Source organism: Dendroctonus ponderosae, unplaced genomic scaffold (assembly GCF_020466585.1).
Source record: "Dendroctonus ponderosae isolate FM_Combo_2020 unplaced genomic scaffold, Dpon_F_20191213v2 Dpon_F_20191213_3, whole genome shotgun sequence".
NCBI lineage: Eukaryota > Metazoa > Arthropoda > Insecta > Coleoptera > Curculionidae > Dendroctonus > Dendroctonus ponderosae.
In genome coordinates, this window is record NW_026018508.1 from 13,481,496 (window position 1) to 13,496,557 (window position 15,062).

At 36.4% G+C, this 15,062-nt stretch overlaps 5 protein-coding genes across 5 annotated transcripts in view; 3 read left to right on the forward strand and 2 right to left on the reverse strand.

The window, feature by feature from the left end:
- LOC109537419 (plexin domain-containing protein 2) overlaps positions 1–2,218 on the forward strand; it is a gene marked incomplete in the record, with an annotated part of 8,007 nt that extends 5,789 nt beyond the window's left edge. Inside the window, 1 exon segment of the mRNA XM_048665088.1 lies at positions 1,251–2,218. Within this exon segment, the coding sequence (XP_048521045.1) occupies positions 1,251–1,319 (69 nt within the window).
- A 684-nt stretch (positions 2,219–2,902) lies between these two features.
- On the forward strand, positions 2,903–4,169 carry LOC109537421 (39S ribosomal protein L47, mitochondrial). The gene is made up of 5 exons (XM_019904146.2): positions 2,903–3,095; positions 3,149–3,295; positions 3,442–3,675; positions 3,811–3,951; positions 4,007–4,169. The coding sequence occupies exons 1-5, from the start codon at positions 2,989–2,991 to the stop codon at positions 4,146–4,148; spliced, it is 771 nt and encodes a 256-aa protein (XP_019759705.1). The 5' UTR covers positions 2,903–2,988; the 3' UTR covers positions 4,149–4,169.
- A 182-nt stretch (positions 4,170–4,351) lies between these two features.
- On the reverse strand, positions 4,352–11,926 carry LOC109537418. Its single transcript, XM_019904143.2, has 16 exons — positions 11,802–11,926; positions 11,432–11,634; positions 9,607–9,918; positions 9,309–9,551; positions 8,972–9,251; positions 8,532–8,911; positions 8,334–8,476; positions 8,040–8,275; positions 7,678–7,978; positions 7,265–7,621; positions 6,827–7,207; positions 6,580–6,734; positions 6,305–6,524; positions 6,021–6,248; positions 5,845–5,967; positions 4,352–5,731 (listed from the first exon to the last, which is right to left on the reverse strand). Exons 2-16 carry the CDS (start codon positions 11,619–11,621, stop codon positions 5,609–5,611), a joined length of 3,672 nt encoding a protein of 1,223 aa, XP_019759702.2. The 5' UTR covers positions 11,622–11,634; positions 11,802–11,926; the 3' UTR covers positions 4,352–5,608.
- Positions 11,210–15,062, forward strand: part of LOC109537422 (MORN repeat-containing protein 4 homolog) — a gene marked incomplete in the record, with an annotated part of 5,712 nt that continues 1,859 nt past the window's right edge. Inside the window, 1 exon segment of the mRNA XM_019904147.2 lies at positions 11,210–11,418. Within this exon segment, the coding sequence (XP_019759706.1) occupies positions 11,417–11,418 (2 nt within the window).
- The window catches only part of LOC109537420 (male-specific lethal 3 homolog), a 3,228-nt gene continuing 983 nt past the window's right edge, over positions 12,818–15,062 (reverse strand). The window contains exons 4-9 of the mRNA XM_019904145.2: positions 14,100–14,349; positions 13,876–14,042; positions 13,651–13,800; positions 13,386–13,592; positions 13,103–13,327; positions 12,818–13,050 (exon numbers count right to left, since the gene is read on the reverse strand). Coding sequence (XP_019759704.2) covers positions 12,990–13,050; positions 13,103–13,327; positions 13,386–13,592; positions 13,651–13,800; positions 13,876–14,042; positions 14,100–14,349 — 1,060 coding nt within the window. The 3' untranslated portion in view covers positions 12,818–12,989. The remainder of the gene's footprint in view (positions 13,051–13,102; positions 13,328–13,385; positions 13,593–13,650; positions 13,801–13,875; positions 14,043–14,099; positions 14,350–15,062) is intronic.

A 15,062-nucleotide genomic window follows, 5' to 3' on the forward strand; every position in this document is an offset into this window, starting at 1 on the left:
TTAATCAAGTTAGAGCCACTCAAAGTTCTTATTTGACTAGTTTAAATTTGTGGACACCCTGTATAACATGGTAAGTTTATTATCATAGGGATATAAAATATTATATCTTGTCACGCTTCACTATAAATTACGCTTACATAACTTAAATACTTCTAAAGTATTTGACACGTGAAAATTAGATTAGATTTTGATTAAATCCGTATTGTTTAAAAAACCTTAAGACTTAGGTATTATAAACCTTATTAAAACAGACACTTATTTTGTTCAGCGAATCCAAAAATGCAATAATATACAGGACATTCCATTAAAAAAAACGTAACTTTGATACTTTTAGAGCTTTTGGGACACCCTGTACATTACAAAAATATTTTTTAAATGTGCGCTCGGTAGGCGTCGGACAATTCATAAAATAACACTTTTTAAAAATCAAACGGTTTAGCCGCAAACTTCCGTGCCGTATAACGTAAATAACCCTGAATGTAAGAAATCTTGGTAATTTTCAGTGTACATGGTGTCCCGGTTTGCAGCAATGCTCGACCGGACTGGATCGCAATCGTCAATTTTGGTTGGACAAAGACTGCGAAAATAAGAACGTATCATCGGTAGATAGTTGTTCGCTTATTGAGAAATCTAAGCCAAGTCAAATCGAGCCCGCAAAACATTTGGAAGTGGATTACATTGGCACTGTTCCCAAAGAGGAGCCAATTGGAGCATCCGGTTACATGATCATTATATTTATAATTGCAGTAGTTGCAGGATGTGCAGTCTGGACCGGATATGCATACAAATATCCGCACACTGCCAGCGGTCAGATGTTGATTCGGGTACGTGCCTTTCTTCAGGTTCACTATAGAAGGACGGGAATCGACCGGTGCTTCCGATAGCGTCAAGTTTCTGGACCTCGGAACCGCACTTTTTTGCTTTCTAATTTTCATTTCATTCACTAGTTTGGCAACTGCCGCTCTTTGGAGAATGGTAGAGGTAAACATTGCTTGTCGCGTGTTGTCTTTACTCTGTGTTGTCCAGATTTTTACCTATATTGTTTCAATAGCGAATATAAAACGATTCCATTGCCAAAGCTATTAAACATAATTTAACCGCAAAATATTTGCGAATGAATTCGAATACTTGCAAACTAAAAATTTGAGCATTTTGCCGGTTTCAAAATAAGTGCAAGTGTCGAAAATGGGACACTGTTAATATATCTTATTATTGCACCGTAGTAAATGATGTATTTTGGCAAATTTCAGTATCGTCCGAGCCAATGGAGATGGAGGCGTGGGGAAGCCAGATATACAGCAGCTACCATTCACATGTGATAACAATCATCCCCTAAACTAGATAAGAATACCTCAAATCGTTCATTAATTAAATCGTAAGATATTCGTTTAAGGATAAATGAGCAGGGAATCAATTTTAAATTAACACTTTGGATTTTATGCGATGTTTTCTGGTGTTGCCTCAGGAATTCAACTGACAAACTATGTGCGTAACATTGAAGATTTTAGGATGTTTAAAATTTGAACCAAGCCAATGAAGGTTTTTAAGAGAGTCTGTATGTATTTTGGTATTAATACCAGTCCAGTTACCACGCATTTGTAAAGAATGCCTCTAGGACACAAGAGCGGCTACAAGAGCAGTTCTTATATTAAAAAACATATTTTTGCTTTTTTCACAGGACAGAAAAAATGTAAGATTTTAATAATTATTTACTTTTTACTCGAGAAAACCACATCTTAAAAAGATCAGTTTAAAAGTCTGAAATAATATATTTTTAGATTATGTACACTGTGATAAGTATTTTTATATTGCGTCCAAAATTCAAAGACATTTTAACTGCCTGTTAGAAATACGTGCAATGATGTCCATTGCAATCTAGAATCCGTGTAATTATTACATTGTTTAATATTTACCAAATAGTTTAGTGTACTTCGTGTATATGATTAGCAGCTTTTCGTGCGAAACTAAACTAGTTTCAATTATACGTAATGTTCAGTTTATAGTTGTGAACTTTGGGTTGTAAAATTGCACAGGCAATATTTTGTTAATGTGCCTCACACTGCTAGGCGAGTGGTGTAATCAAATTTGCGTATATTTTTATGTTAATGTTAGTAAGGAACTTTGTGACATAGTTAGTTTTTAATATTGTCAATTTAAGCAATAAGCGAGCAGCTAATCATCGATTTCTTAACAATAAGTAAACCGATTTTTACAGTTAGATGCTTCGGCAGTTTTATTTCGACTTCACATAATTATGCCATTAATTAATTTAATTGGGGACGTTGGTGAAATTGAATTTAACCATTCTTTTCACTCTAATCTTTAAAGGGAAAAGGATGGTAAGTACAGTCACTAAGAACACTTTGCGCGTTTTAAATGTAAGGAAAAACTTAAACTAGGTAATGAAAATCTAGTTATAAACCGTTTGTTTACGTGATGGGTTGCAAAGTGATTCATTGCAATAGGTAGTCACCATCATTCAAATAAAAACTAAAAGTTGAAACGTCTAGATCCGATTCTATGTTTCTAGAATTTACCATCCTGAATCCCCAGCACAAGAAATTTAACACCAACAATAACTTATAAATCAAAAACTGAACAATAACATTGGTTTTGAACGGAAATCTGAAAAAAAAATATTCCGGTAATTTACAAGTTGTCGGTCCGACCGCGCTCGATACTTAAAATGGCCCTACCGTATAGATGATCCTTTACTAACAAGTTTTCTGAGGAAAAATCCACTTTTCTCATTGGAATTCACCACTTTTCCATAAGAAAGTAAAAACGCCGTGACATCCACGTTGACACTGAAACGACACGGCGACATACTTCGAAAATTTTCGCGCATTTTCCAAACTCGCGTTTTTATCTATGAAGATAGCCACTAACCGATAAAATTAACCGCAGAAACTAACCACAGATAACCTCTGCGATCTGTAAAACTAACCACACTTAATTTTCAGTGCCAGTTCCATTAAAACCTTAAAAATGGGCACTTCTAATAAAATATTTAATATTTGCAAGCTATTCCGCAGCTTATCCGTATCAAGCACCAGCAAAATAATACCCATAGATCCATCTGCAATGTTTGCCAGGTAAGTTCATTGCTGAAGATTGTTTATATTCAAAGTTAAAGTGTTACTTTCAGGCCTATTTCCACATCCAGTCCTCGTAGGGACCTAATGGAATTTTTCGATGACAAAAAGAATTGGGGTGAACATGAAGTTAAATGTGGTAGGTCGTGGAAAGTTGAGGAAATGAGATTGAAATCAAACACCGATTTACATAAGCTTTGGTGAGTCCTTATGTACTTTTGGCATTGGGAAAGTCAACCAACTGTGAAACGATTCCGGATTATTTCAATTCCAACGATTAAATACTCACCTGATAACTCAAACGTTGTTCTACAATTAATCGATTAATTTTTTGATTGTTATGCAGGTATGTACTTTTAAAGGAAAGAAACATGTTATTGACGATGGAACAAGAGGCAGCGGAGCAGATAAAGCTCTTCCCAAACCCGGAGCGATTAGACAAAGTGGAGGAATCCATGGAAAACCTTGAAACAGTGGTAAGAGAGAGAAACAAAGCGTATCACGAGTTGGAGACCGGTGAAACTGGAGAGCGACCAGGAAAACTTGAGACAAATCCTCTAGGACTTAAAAGTTATCGCAAGTAAGTATTATAACAGGGTATTACACTTTTTTAAAACTGGAAATATATGTCTTGTAACAAGATATTGTTTGGCAAATGTAATTATTTTAACGGCACGCAAATATTTTTCACTTTAGTTGCGTTGTTAATTTGCAGACTGCGTGAATACTTCCTGCCAAAACATATGAATAAACACTGGCTAGAAAATGCTAAGACGTTAGAAAACTACACCGAAGTGAACCAGTTTCTTCTTAAGTACAGAGAGAAGATATATCTGGCCAAAAGGCGAGAAAGAGTGTAAGTTTCAAATTAATTATTTGTCACCATCACTATTAACGGATGTTGGTTTCAGACGAAACTTCAATCATGTTATTGGGCTTTTAAATCGGTTCCCGAATATGGACATGGAAGCGTTGAAGGAGAAATATCCAGATGTTGATATAGAAAAAGCTAAACGTAGTCGTAAATATGGTGGACACTTTGCCCCTAAGTAATAAATTGTTTTTTGATCTAGATTGGGAGTTTTTACTTTCAAACCATTAACCAATCGGCTTTACGCATACCAATTTTTTTTTATTTGGATTTGAGCAGTGAAAATTAATCAGAAATAAGCTCCTAAAAATTGTACCCACTTTCCATATTTAATCATCCGTTAAATCTTATTTCTGAACACCAGAGCGCAAATGAAACGAAACTGTCGTTCTATATAAGTTTCTATTCAGAATTTAGATGCCTAAACAATTCTACTATATTTTCCACATTAGCAAATGGTATTTAAGTAAATCATCGTGTTTCTATCAATATTAAATCTCATATAGTTTCTATAGTCAACTATTTCAAAAAGTGTTTTGGTTGATTATTCGGATTACGCAATTGCATAGATAATAGATACTATTTCGCTCAGCGACTAACTCTTGGAATCGGAGTGTCGATTCCAGTTTAATTGAACATAACGTAACGTATACTACGAACAATAATAATATACAGCGCATGTAGTGTTTATAACATCACGAGACATTAATCTAGCGCATTCCAAGAAGCATTTTACATTAATTGCCAAATATATAACGTCCAAACAAACTTAATCATTTTTAGCTCAGAATCTAAAAATGAAAAGCAAAACTTTGAAACCCGTTGCGTTTTAAATTTAGAGGGAAAATTAAGTTAATAAAGAATTGAAAAATAACATTGATATTAACCGGTAAAAAATAAATCAAATAACGCGTTTGCTTAGTGCCTACAATAACTTAAAATACAATTCTACTATAATTACTGTTATTTAAAACAATTCATATGCATTTAAGCTTGTATCGGCACCAGCCAACTGGACAGTAAAAATGTTTAACTATTTAAAATAAAATAAACCACTAAAAATGTAAAGGACGAAATTTTTTTACTCACTGACTGTGATGATTAAATATCCACTCGAATGTTGTATACCATACCCATATGCATATAAATAATTTTCCGTAACTACCATCATAATTTTGATTATAATAGTGCATTGTTTACATGTGTATCTAAGCGTTTAGAATATCTTATTTTATTCTACTTTATTGTATTCTTCCATTCCATTACAAAAGTATTCAATATCTATCACAATATCGGGTACTGGTGAACTTAAATATTAGAAGAAACGATCATGACTAGATTATGAATTAAACGAAGCAAAGCATTCAATAAATAGAGAGTAAAAAAACGTTAACAGAAATTTAATATCACGATATGTCGAGAAAAAGCGAAATTGTAAATGTTATTTCGCCCGCTCACTCTGAACGTTACACCCAAAATAGCTAAACTATGAATGCATTTTCCGACAACCCATTAAAATCGATGTAAAAATAAAGCATTTACTTAGAATAAAATGGTACAAAAATATAGGTAACTTTGGTGGAAAAGCATTCGCAAACTAAAATTCCTACTAACCAGGAAAAACAAATTAAGTTAAATTCACTTACATAAACTGTAGGTGAACAGTATTCGGGAGCCAATTATCAAACAGCAATCTGTACGTATCTATACACTTCTTACTTAGCGGATCGGTCTCTGGAATGGTGCTAAGCGGAAAACTGTCACCCTGTAAATAAATTAACAACCGAAACAATTAAGATTGATTTAAAGATTTGGAGGGCGCGTAAGAAAACCTCGATTGTAGTGCCAAACTATTCCAATTCGTATCAATTAACTTACATTTTCATTTCCATACTGCCACAGCATTTCCAACGTTGAAATAAACGTTTCCAGTTCAGAATTTGTGGAAAAGTAGATGATCCAGTCCCCGGTGTATTCGTGCACTTCCCTGCACGAAAACTCCTGAAATTTTCAAAGTCAACAAGCACAGAACTCCTTTAAACGAACAATCTTACCAAAACACACCAACTTTGTTCGGCAGAAGGCAGCCTGAAAGCAATCAGATCTGTTATTGCGGCACATGACAAAGCCTGCGGCCCTTTAATGGGCTCGTGCCTAGTTTTTGCGGGTAGTAACGAGTTGATTGAGCAAGGGAATGCTTCTCGAACAGTTAGAATATGATCACTGGTCATTAAAAGTGAACAGGATTGTGTGGCATTTTTATCTTTGTAATTATTGTAAATCTACAACAAATAAGAACGGGTAGTGGTGCAGTTAAAAAGCTGCTAAAGAATCTTACCCCACTAGCAGCATGAATTAATTCTTGCAACCACTCACTAGCAACATACTCATCGGGAGCAGCTAAAAGCAATGAATTACCCTCGACGATAAGTTGAAAAGTATGGGGTCTGTGGCTGTTGAATACTCGTCTAGCACCCTGACAAGCACCATTCATCAGCGGAAACACTCTCATTGGCACCCGCTGAGAAACCGACGACAACATGTAAAGTACTCCGGCCCTTGAAGAAAAATTTGCGGTGGTTTAAAGAGCAAATTAAAAACGAAGGAGCATACTTCAAGATAAAATAGGCGGTTTCCCATCGGTTAGAGTCGCGATCGGTTGATTTAAACATAAGGGGACCTTCCTTGCTTGGCCCAAGAGGTGTCGGACTTTCTTCACAGACAAAATCTTGTATATGTACAATACTGTAATAGTAATATTGCTCATCCTAGAACAAATCATAATTCCGTGGTAGTTTTCCCAACTCTCCAACTCTTATTTGGTATTGAGCCTGAATAAGCTGTGTATATAAAAACCCACCTTATTCACAGTAGTTTGCTTGCAAATGGCCCGTCTCAGATTCGTCATGTCTCTCATGCTCAAATGCTTTACAGCTGGTAGAGCAGGTTTATTTGCGTCTCTCCGCATGGCGATTTCTATTTGCCCGATTAAGTCGTTAGTTATCTTTGAGCAACCCGTGGTTAAAATACATTGCATGTCCGTGTCGTTGTTGGAAAAATGAACGGTCTGAGAATTGGGCCCAATTAAAATTGCATTCAAATCGGTGTAAGGCAGAACAAAATGGGTGCTGAATTCTGTGCTTTGTTTTGAGCTGACTACATAAATTGCTCTATTGGTCAGGACTAGTAGAAGCGGTTTACTGTCGCCGTTCGTCGTGTATGCACTGCGAATCGGAAAGATCTAGACAAAAAAAAATGCAAACATTCAAGTGTCCAGTATTTAGCAAAATTTACTCGCCTTTAATAGTTGTTCCAATTTATTTCGGAAAATTTGATTCCTCAATCTGATCGTTAACAATTGGTCTGGAGGTTCGGTAGTTTTTTGTTTCTCTCTTCCTGAAATCAGCTCTTGTTCAATCGCGCTGTCCAACTCGCAATTAGATGCAGGCTTCAGTTTCTCGCCCTTAGGGTACAACCCAATGTAACTTCTGGTACGCTTTAAATTCCCTTCCGCTTTAAAATCCATCAATTTCTTTAAGGTGACATTTTTCAAGAATCGGTTCAACAGCGACGATTTTGACGAAGATGGACGTAGATTCGGTAAGGACTTGGAGGTTTCCAGGCTGATTTCTGATGAACTATCATGCAGTGGAACCTATAAATGAACATCAACTTGCTATTAAGAAAAACGTTGTTTTGCGCGTCGCGTACCTTAAAAGGTGAAAGAGTGTAATGATTACTGCGGCGTGCTTTTCTCTTCGGCGAGTCAAGATGACGCGAATTCCGACACTCAGACATATCGGAAACAGTCTCATTGTCCGACCAGTCAAGTTTGCTGGATGATGCGTATTTGCTCAATGTGGACCTGGAAGTGCTGCAAGTTTTTAGATCCGATTCTGGCAACTCCACTTCGAAAACTTCCTCAATCTTAACTTCGGGTTTAGTCGGAGTGGATTGGTTGTTGATAATTTCAAAGTCATCAACCTCTACTTCAGCCTCTTCCTGGGCCTTCCTGGAAATCTCCAAAAACATGTTCACAGCATCCAAAGAAAAAAATTCGCAGCAAAGTTTACCTGCGGAAAAAGTTGAACTCTTTCAGGATCCTCTGATACATCATAGAGCTTTTGGGCTTCTGTTGCTTTTCAAAATTTTTCTGGAAGTTGTCGTATTCATACGAATAGCTGATGCCCTTGTGTTCGTAAACGTTGCTGTCGCAAAGGATGATGTTTTCCGGGATCTCTTGATTAGGATAGTTTGGGTAAAATCCTTCGCTTTTTGTGAGCTTCAAGTTGGTCTTGGCCAAATTAACCTGCAGGCCAGAATTTGGTGAAAACTCGCGATAAATATTAGCTAATGTCGTGAATTACCTTACTAACTGGTTCAGGCTTAACTTCTGCCACTTCTATAGTTTCTGCATTGGCAAAGGAGAAGTTTTCGAAAGACTTTCTTCTACTTGACAAGTTCTGTGAGCTCGAGTAAATGACTACATCTTCTTGGCCTTCAGGCACACCTAAGAAGTTGTAAAAATTGCGTCCAAATACCATTCAAATGCCTATAAAGCTCACCCCTTTCAGCCAAAGGAACTGAAGTGGAGAAGCTCAAAATGTTTTTCAAGCTGCCAAAAATGTTACTATCCAGCAAATTGCTTTCAGATTTTTTCTTCTTGAAGTCCACTCCCTCTTGGACAATTTTTGTATCAATGTATTTTTTGTGTTTGGTTTTCTTTAGACAGCTTGACTTGGGTTGCTTTTGAGTTGGCTCTTTCTTCTGAACATTTTCATCAGAGCCGCTGTCTTCTTCATCAATCGAGCTAGACGCACTGCCAGTAGAACTAGACGAACTAGAAGAATTTCTTGGATGGTGTATGTAAATATCGGATTTTATCTCTCGATTAGATCCCGGTTTTTCGTAATATGGAGCGTCGCCTTCCGCTGCCCAACTATACCTGAGATTCAATAAGCAAATGATGCAGATTGTACTGAAGTAAGTTTAAGCAAACACTCACCGTCCTTTGACCACATCGGGTTTTCGCACAAATCCACGTTGGAAAAAACTCAGTGAAACATCAGGCTCATGTGTAATGAACCCGAGATTTATATGAATGTCGTCAATTTTCGTACTATTCAAAATATCTTCATGAAACGAGACGCGCTTCTTTGGCGTATCGGATTTCGATTTTTTCTTCCTCTGTCGTCTAAAAACAATTTGCTCTTCAGTGGCTTTAGTTTCGGGATTTTCGATCACAGGCACTTCTTTGATTATTGGGGGAGGTGCCTCTTTGCCATCTAGAACGCCGAATATTCAACCGAACACATTAGATAAGTAAAAATTGTTATAAATACCTAAAACAACTTTAAGGTTTTCATTTACTTCCTCCGACATGCTTATGTGCATATCAACAGGATCGGAGTCAGCCACGGTTTTCAAGTTAGCATTTTGCAGCGTATAATCGAGCAATTCGTAACTGTTCAGAGAAATATTCATGAGATCGACCTCCGTGTTGGATTTTATTGGGTGCTCCATTTCAAACACTTCATCTGAAAGGCTTTTGCAGGAATCCAATCGACCATGCTTGTGCATGTTTTCTGATGAAAAATTATAAATGAAAACGCATTGAAGATATTTTTAGAAGAAACACACCTTTTTCGCTGAATTTGTCAAAATAATTGGGGACTGATCGAGACAATAACTTTTCATCCACGACATTTTTATTCACAAAATCACTTTCGGTGAACTGCTTAATAGCGATTCCTTTTCCAGCTCGTTTTTCCATTTTTTCCATCGCAAGTTTAGCGCAGCCTTGACCATTTTGCCCCGATGCACATTGGGCTTTTAAGTCAGTCCAAGTTTCAGATTCTTTAATTCTTGACGCAGCCAATGCTTCATCTTGCAATTGCTGGATATGCTTTTGGTCTTCCGTAAATGTGCTAGACGCAGTATCAGTTTCACAACCTGAAATATACTTTATCTAGGACAACATTCTGATGATTATCATGAGGAGAACAGGGTCTTTTACTACATATGCTTGATATAAAAACAAATTAACATGTTTGTAATAACAAGATATTCGCTGGAACTGGGGCAGATGTTTTCGACTGATGAAAGCGCGGTTCTAACAGCTTTTGTGCTCTGTAAAACACAAAGGGTTTTACGTTCCACGTATCTGCATGACACGTGAAGAGTTTTAAAACGAAATTCTTCGAAAATATTCATCAGTAACAAAAAGTTATTATTATTTCCGTCAAATTATTGACTGTGAAAGTTTCAAGTCGTCTTAGTTTTTGAAATATTCACAAAATTTAAAACAACTGCATTATTTCAACTCCAACTCTTTTTGCATTAAACATCTCCCGGATTCCTATCTTTTAAAGGCGACATGCAACAAGTTTGAAAAGGAGTTTGTGGAATTGGAAATTCGCCAAAAACATCGAGACTAAAATAAAAAACCTGCAACACTAAACGATCGATGTACAAGAGATGCAATGGACTCTTTCAATCAGAATATGTCGGCGTTTTGCCCCATTTGAAAAGATAATAAAATGCTTCCAAATGTAGATTTTCGCTATAATCGAATCGCTATAAAAACGAAAAGCAGAAAATCATTAAATTAAGAATTCTAAAGGATTGCAGACTGTTCAGAAAATTTTATATGCCCAGAAAAAAATATTTTTTAATATTATAACTAATTTTCCCCAAAACATTTGAGCTTGAAATATCTTAAAGAATAGATGGTTTAATAACATGAAGGAAAAATATAATAGTATCCACAAATACAAATTGTTTAGGGGTTTGTTGGGGCGAGCAACAGAAAAATGCTTGATTAAGATAAGACACAAAGATGTTTGTGCGATACCATAAAAATAAAGCCGGTTGCTCCGAGTGGTGCGTTAACGCACCATAAAAAACATACTACTTTTTTATACTAAATAAAGTTCTATACAGAAAAGAAATTTGATTTAAGTAGCCACTTTATGAAAGATTGAACATTTCCATAATATAATTTTGTTAATACTATTTGTTATATCTTATGTGCCCCAAAATACCATTTTATGATCCTTCCCAGTGGTTCGTTTTCGCACCAGTATTTTGTTCTGTTAATTTTTTTATTTTTCTTGACATGGATTTTGTCCTAAGACTGACAATAGATGGAAAAAGATCCTCTATATCGGCTGTTTATGTCTATTTATTTCAGAATAATAGTTTGAACAAACGATGTAAAAACTTCAACGCAAATCTTTGTGAGTTTATTCTGGACGTTAAGGTGGCAAAAATGATGTTTTGCTCTGCGTACAATATGAGCTACAAGCTGTATTGACCACAAGCTTTGTGTTTTCCTCTCGATAACTCAGCAGTTTTTAAAGTGCTTTTTGTTATAATTAATTGTGGCTTAGTTAAATTAATAATAGCGCAGTTACTGGACAGTAAAGTAAGTGCGGAAGATCGGGAAAATATGTATGATCCTTACCAGAAACATTGGACATAGCAGATGTAAGTTCACTTTCACTATCGAGCAACTGCACTCCTGAATCTACTGGAGATGCCAAACTGGATATAGTGGAAATGGTGCTTGATGTCATTTGCGTATCATAACTCTTTTTCGGGGCCTCCTCACTTTTCACGTAAATTTCCATGTTTTGCAGAGTCGTATCCGTCATAGTGATAGATGGCCTATAAATAATAACTCTCAAAAATAGATCTGAGAGCGCAATAATTACAAACAAAACGCACTCGTACAATACAGCTGCGGAATACTGCATTTTCAAAAACCTACTTTAACTGTTGACTTTTGAAAAAATGGCTTTACAAACACGCACACAAAGAGAAGAAACGCTTACCTTCTTCCACTAAGCTTTCAAAACAATTGTTACATCGTTATTTCATATTTTTTCTTGTAATTAAGGTGTAGGGAACGACTGGATTCTGCCACTTTGTCCCACAAATTTGGGTTATGCGCAAAATGTTTGACGTTTAATCATTGATCCACAACTGCAGGTCCGGCTTCAGGTACAAATTCATAATTTTGCAATTTGCACTAAATAATGTTTAAACGCTATCAGCGCTGATAGAATCAAGTAGATTGAGTGTGTTTCATAAAATATTGTTTCCAACTGTTTTGATATTGCAGAAAAATGAAATAGAATGTTTTGTATGTTCAGTTGCAAAAAGACAGGTCCGTGCTAAGCGTTCGAAACCTTTTTAAAAAATTCAGGAATTTGCGGCTAATACACTCTTACGACATTTTTTTCAAACGGGAGTCAAATTTATATTTACAATGCATATACCTTCCCGACTGTGTTTCAGTTCCAAATCGGGCAGAAATTCGAGTAGTTTTGACCCAGAATGCGAAATTTGAATATCCCGCTTCGGTGCAAGATTATGCCAAAATTCCATGTCTTCCGTCCCGTTTTTGCTCATTTCTTGGAGGCAAAATGAGCAAGAACGCTCGTTTTTACATCATTCTAGAGAGAAATGAATGACATTTTTAGAAAGTGAACCATGGATGGGGAAATGTTGGCAGTTTTTCCAAAAAATGCTTTAATTCAAGAAGTTTTAGATTTGCTTGGTTTTCTTGACAAAAATGCATGCCAAGGCTTAAAGCAGCAACAACGCTACACATAAAAGCTGATGATGGAGGAAAAATACACCGAAACGTATTTTGATTGATAAATAGAGACAATAAATGACTGAAACCCAGGAATGAATTTGATTTATATTTACAGCAAGTTCCATAATCATAATAATAAAGAATAATAATTTTGCATAAAATAACCGATAAGGTTGAAACTGAAAAATTAACTGGCAGGCTGAAAATACTAATTAATTAAATATACGCCCCAGAAACACACACAGAGACAAAAATAAATTGTTTAATTGCAAATCTCGAAGCATATCAGACAGTGAATCCTACTCTAATCGTAACTTAACAGTCTTTTTTACCTCTAATCTAGTAATCCGTCGGTATTTGTACAATATACAAAATGTGCACACTAGTCATGTTTTCACACTATAACTAACTCTGGCGCTTATTGATTAGAATCCACATAAAATTTCTCTCCATACCATTCCTTGTGATCGTTTAGAAAACTGAAATTCAGCCAATATTGAACCAGTTTCGAACAACTTATCGGGTACTTACTCAATAATGGCGTCAACATGCGGCAAAATCACCTTAATTTTCGCGTCCGGAATAGAGGATCTGGTAAAGAGCAGAGGTAACTGTACAAAGAGCCTTGCAAAGTGAATGGCTCCGTATACTAAGCAAGGTGGAGGTGGCTGCTGACTATAAACGGCATCAGGTAGTAAACGCCATGATAAAGCTTTGGCCATTGGGCCGTTGAGGTCAGAGTTACTGCTACCGACACTAAAAAAACAAAAGAAAAATAAGATAATTACAACAGTTAATTTTTTTACTTAAGTACCTAGATCCTGGCTTCGGATGAGCAGAGCCATTGCTTTCTTCCAGCAACGAAGTTCCGTTACCCTGAGATTCCATCCTATTATTTGATCTTAAAGTTCGTCTTCTAGGGTTACTTGACAACTCACTAATACCGTTGTGGTTCGGGTGCTGGTTGCCCGGAAGCAAATGCGAATTGTTTTCGGTATTTACATTTGAATCACACTTAACTCTGGAAGGGACATTTTACAGTTAACATCCAATCAGCGACTAAAATAAACTGCGTTTACTTGATGCTCGAAGAGTCTACTATGGGCATTCTTGCTGGGGCTGTGAGAAACTGACTAGGCCCCTTCTCCACCGTATAGAGTAGTAAATCGTTAACGTTAAAGTCAAAATATAGGCGCAATCCATCAACTACTTCTCTGCATAAAGTGATTCTGAAGCAAAAATGTATTTGTTATGTGTAACTGTAGTATAACTAACTATAAATCCAGTGGAAATTATCGGCTTACTTCCGCTGAATGTCTTCTGTACTGAGTTTAGGCTCCTTAGCCTGAAAGGTATTCCGGAAGCGCCTGCTTGTTTTTTCATTAAGCCCACAAAACTGGTTCGTAGCGAAATGCCTATAATAAGACTCCAGAATTGACACCACATTGGGTTCAGCAGGTAATTTTAATCGCTGAAAACGACAGTTGGTTATACACCAGATTGAAACCTGAGGTTTATCAGAACTCACCCTATTCTTCACATTGATCAAATAATAATCAGCTTCCAAAATTTCCCTTAACTCAGGCACTATCTCAATATCAATTTCATCTTCCAAAGAAGAGTATTCATCAGAGCTACTGCTCATTTCCGGATTTTCATCAGTATCAATTTGAGCCGGACTGCCTGAACTACCGTCTTCAGATGATCCCCCAGTAGGTCGGTCAATCGGCTTTGGCTGCGTGTGCTTTTTCCGTTCCTTTCGGTATAAATACGCTCCACTGAAAAATAATATGGACAGGTTTAGATCACTCAAGGATATCCTGGTTTTACATACTTTGTGGCTAAATTCAATAGTTTTACAACAGGGGAGCTACAAGTTAGCTCAAGATCCTTATCAATTACATCTATGAATGTAAATTAAACATAGAAACATAGAGAGTGGAGAGCCACAGAAACAACAGAAGAACAAGGAACTTTACGAGAAACTTTCTCCTAAAGTTAAAGAACCAATTGTAATTGTTTGGAAACCAAAAGCTCGTTTTGATATTAATCGCAGCCGAAAGCTTTTGATCAGATATTGATATCTGATAATGTTATGATGAAATTGTTTTCGACATGAAAAATTGGGGGTGCACGTGAACATTTGCCCTTATCAAAGAACAGCTACTGATTATCATCAAATATCAACTAAATAAGTTCCCTCTCCTATTGCGGTTTTATTCCATCTTTTGCAATAAACAATTCCGAGCTGACAAACAAAGAGAAGCTCAGTCAGTGAAACTTCTTCACTTGATTTTCATCTGCACACCGCAAATCGATGGGAAAAGCAGTATGTATAAGCTAAACCAGGGACGGATCCTTCTGTCTTCTGTTGTCTATGAAATTAGAAAAATTAACGTCGTTTTGTGCAAGAGTGGCGCAAGATTATTGCAAAATTTCATGTTTTCCGTCCCGTTTTGCATGTTTCTCGGAAGCAAAATGAGCAAGAACG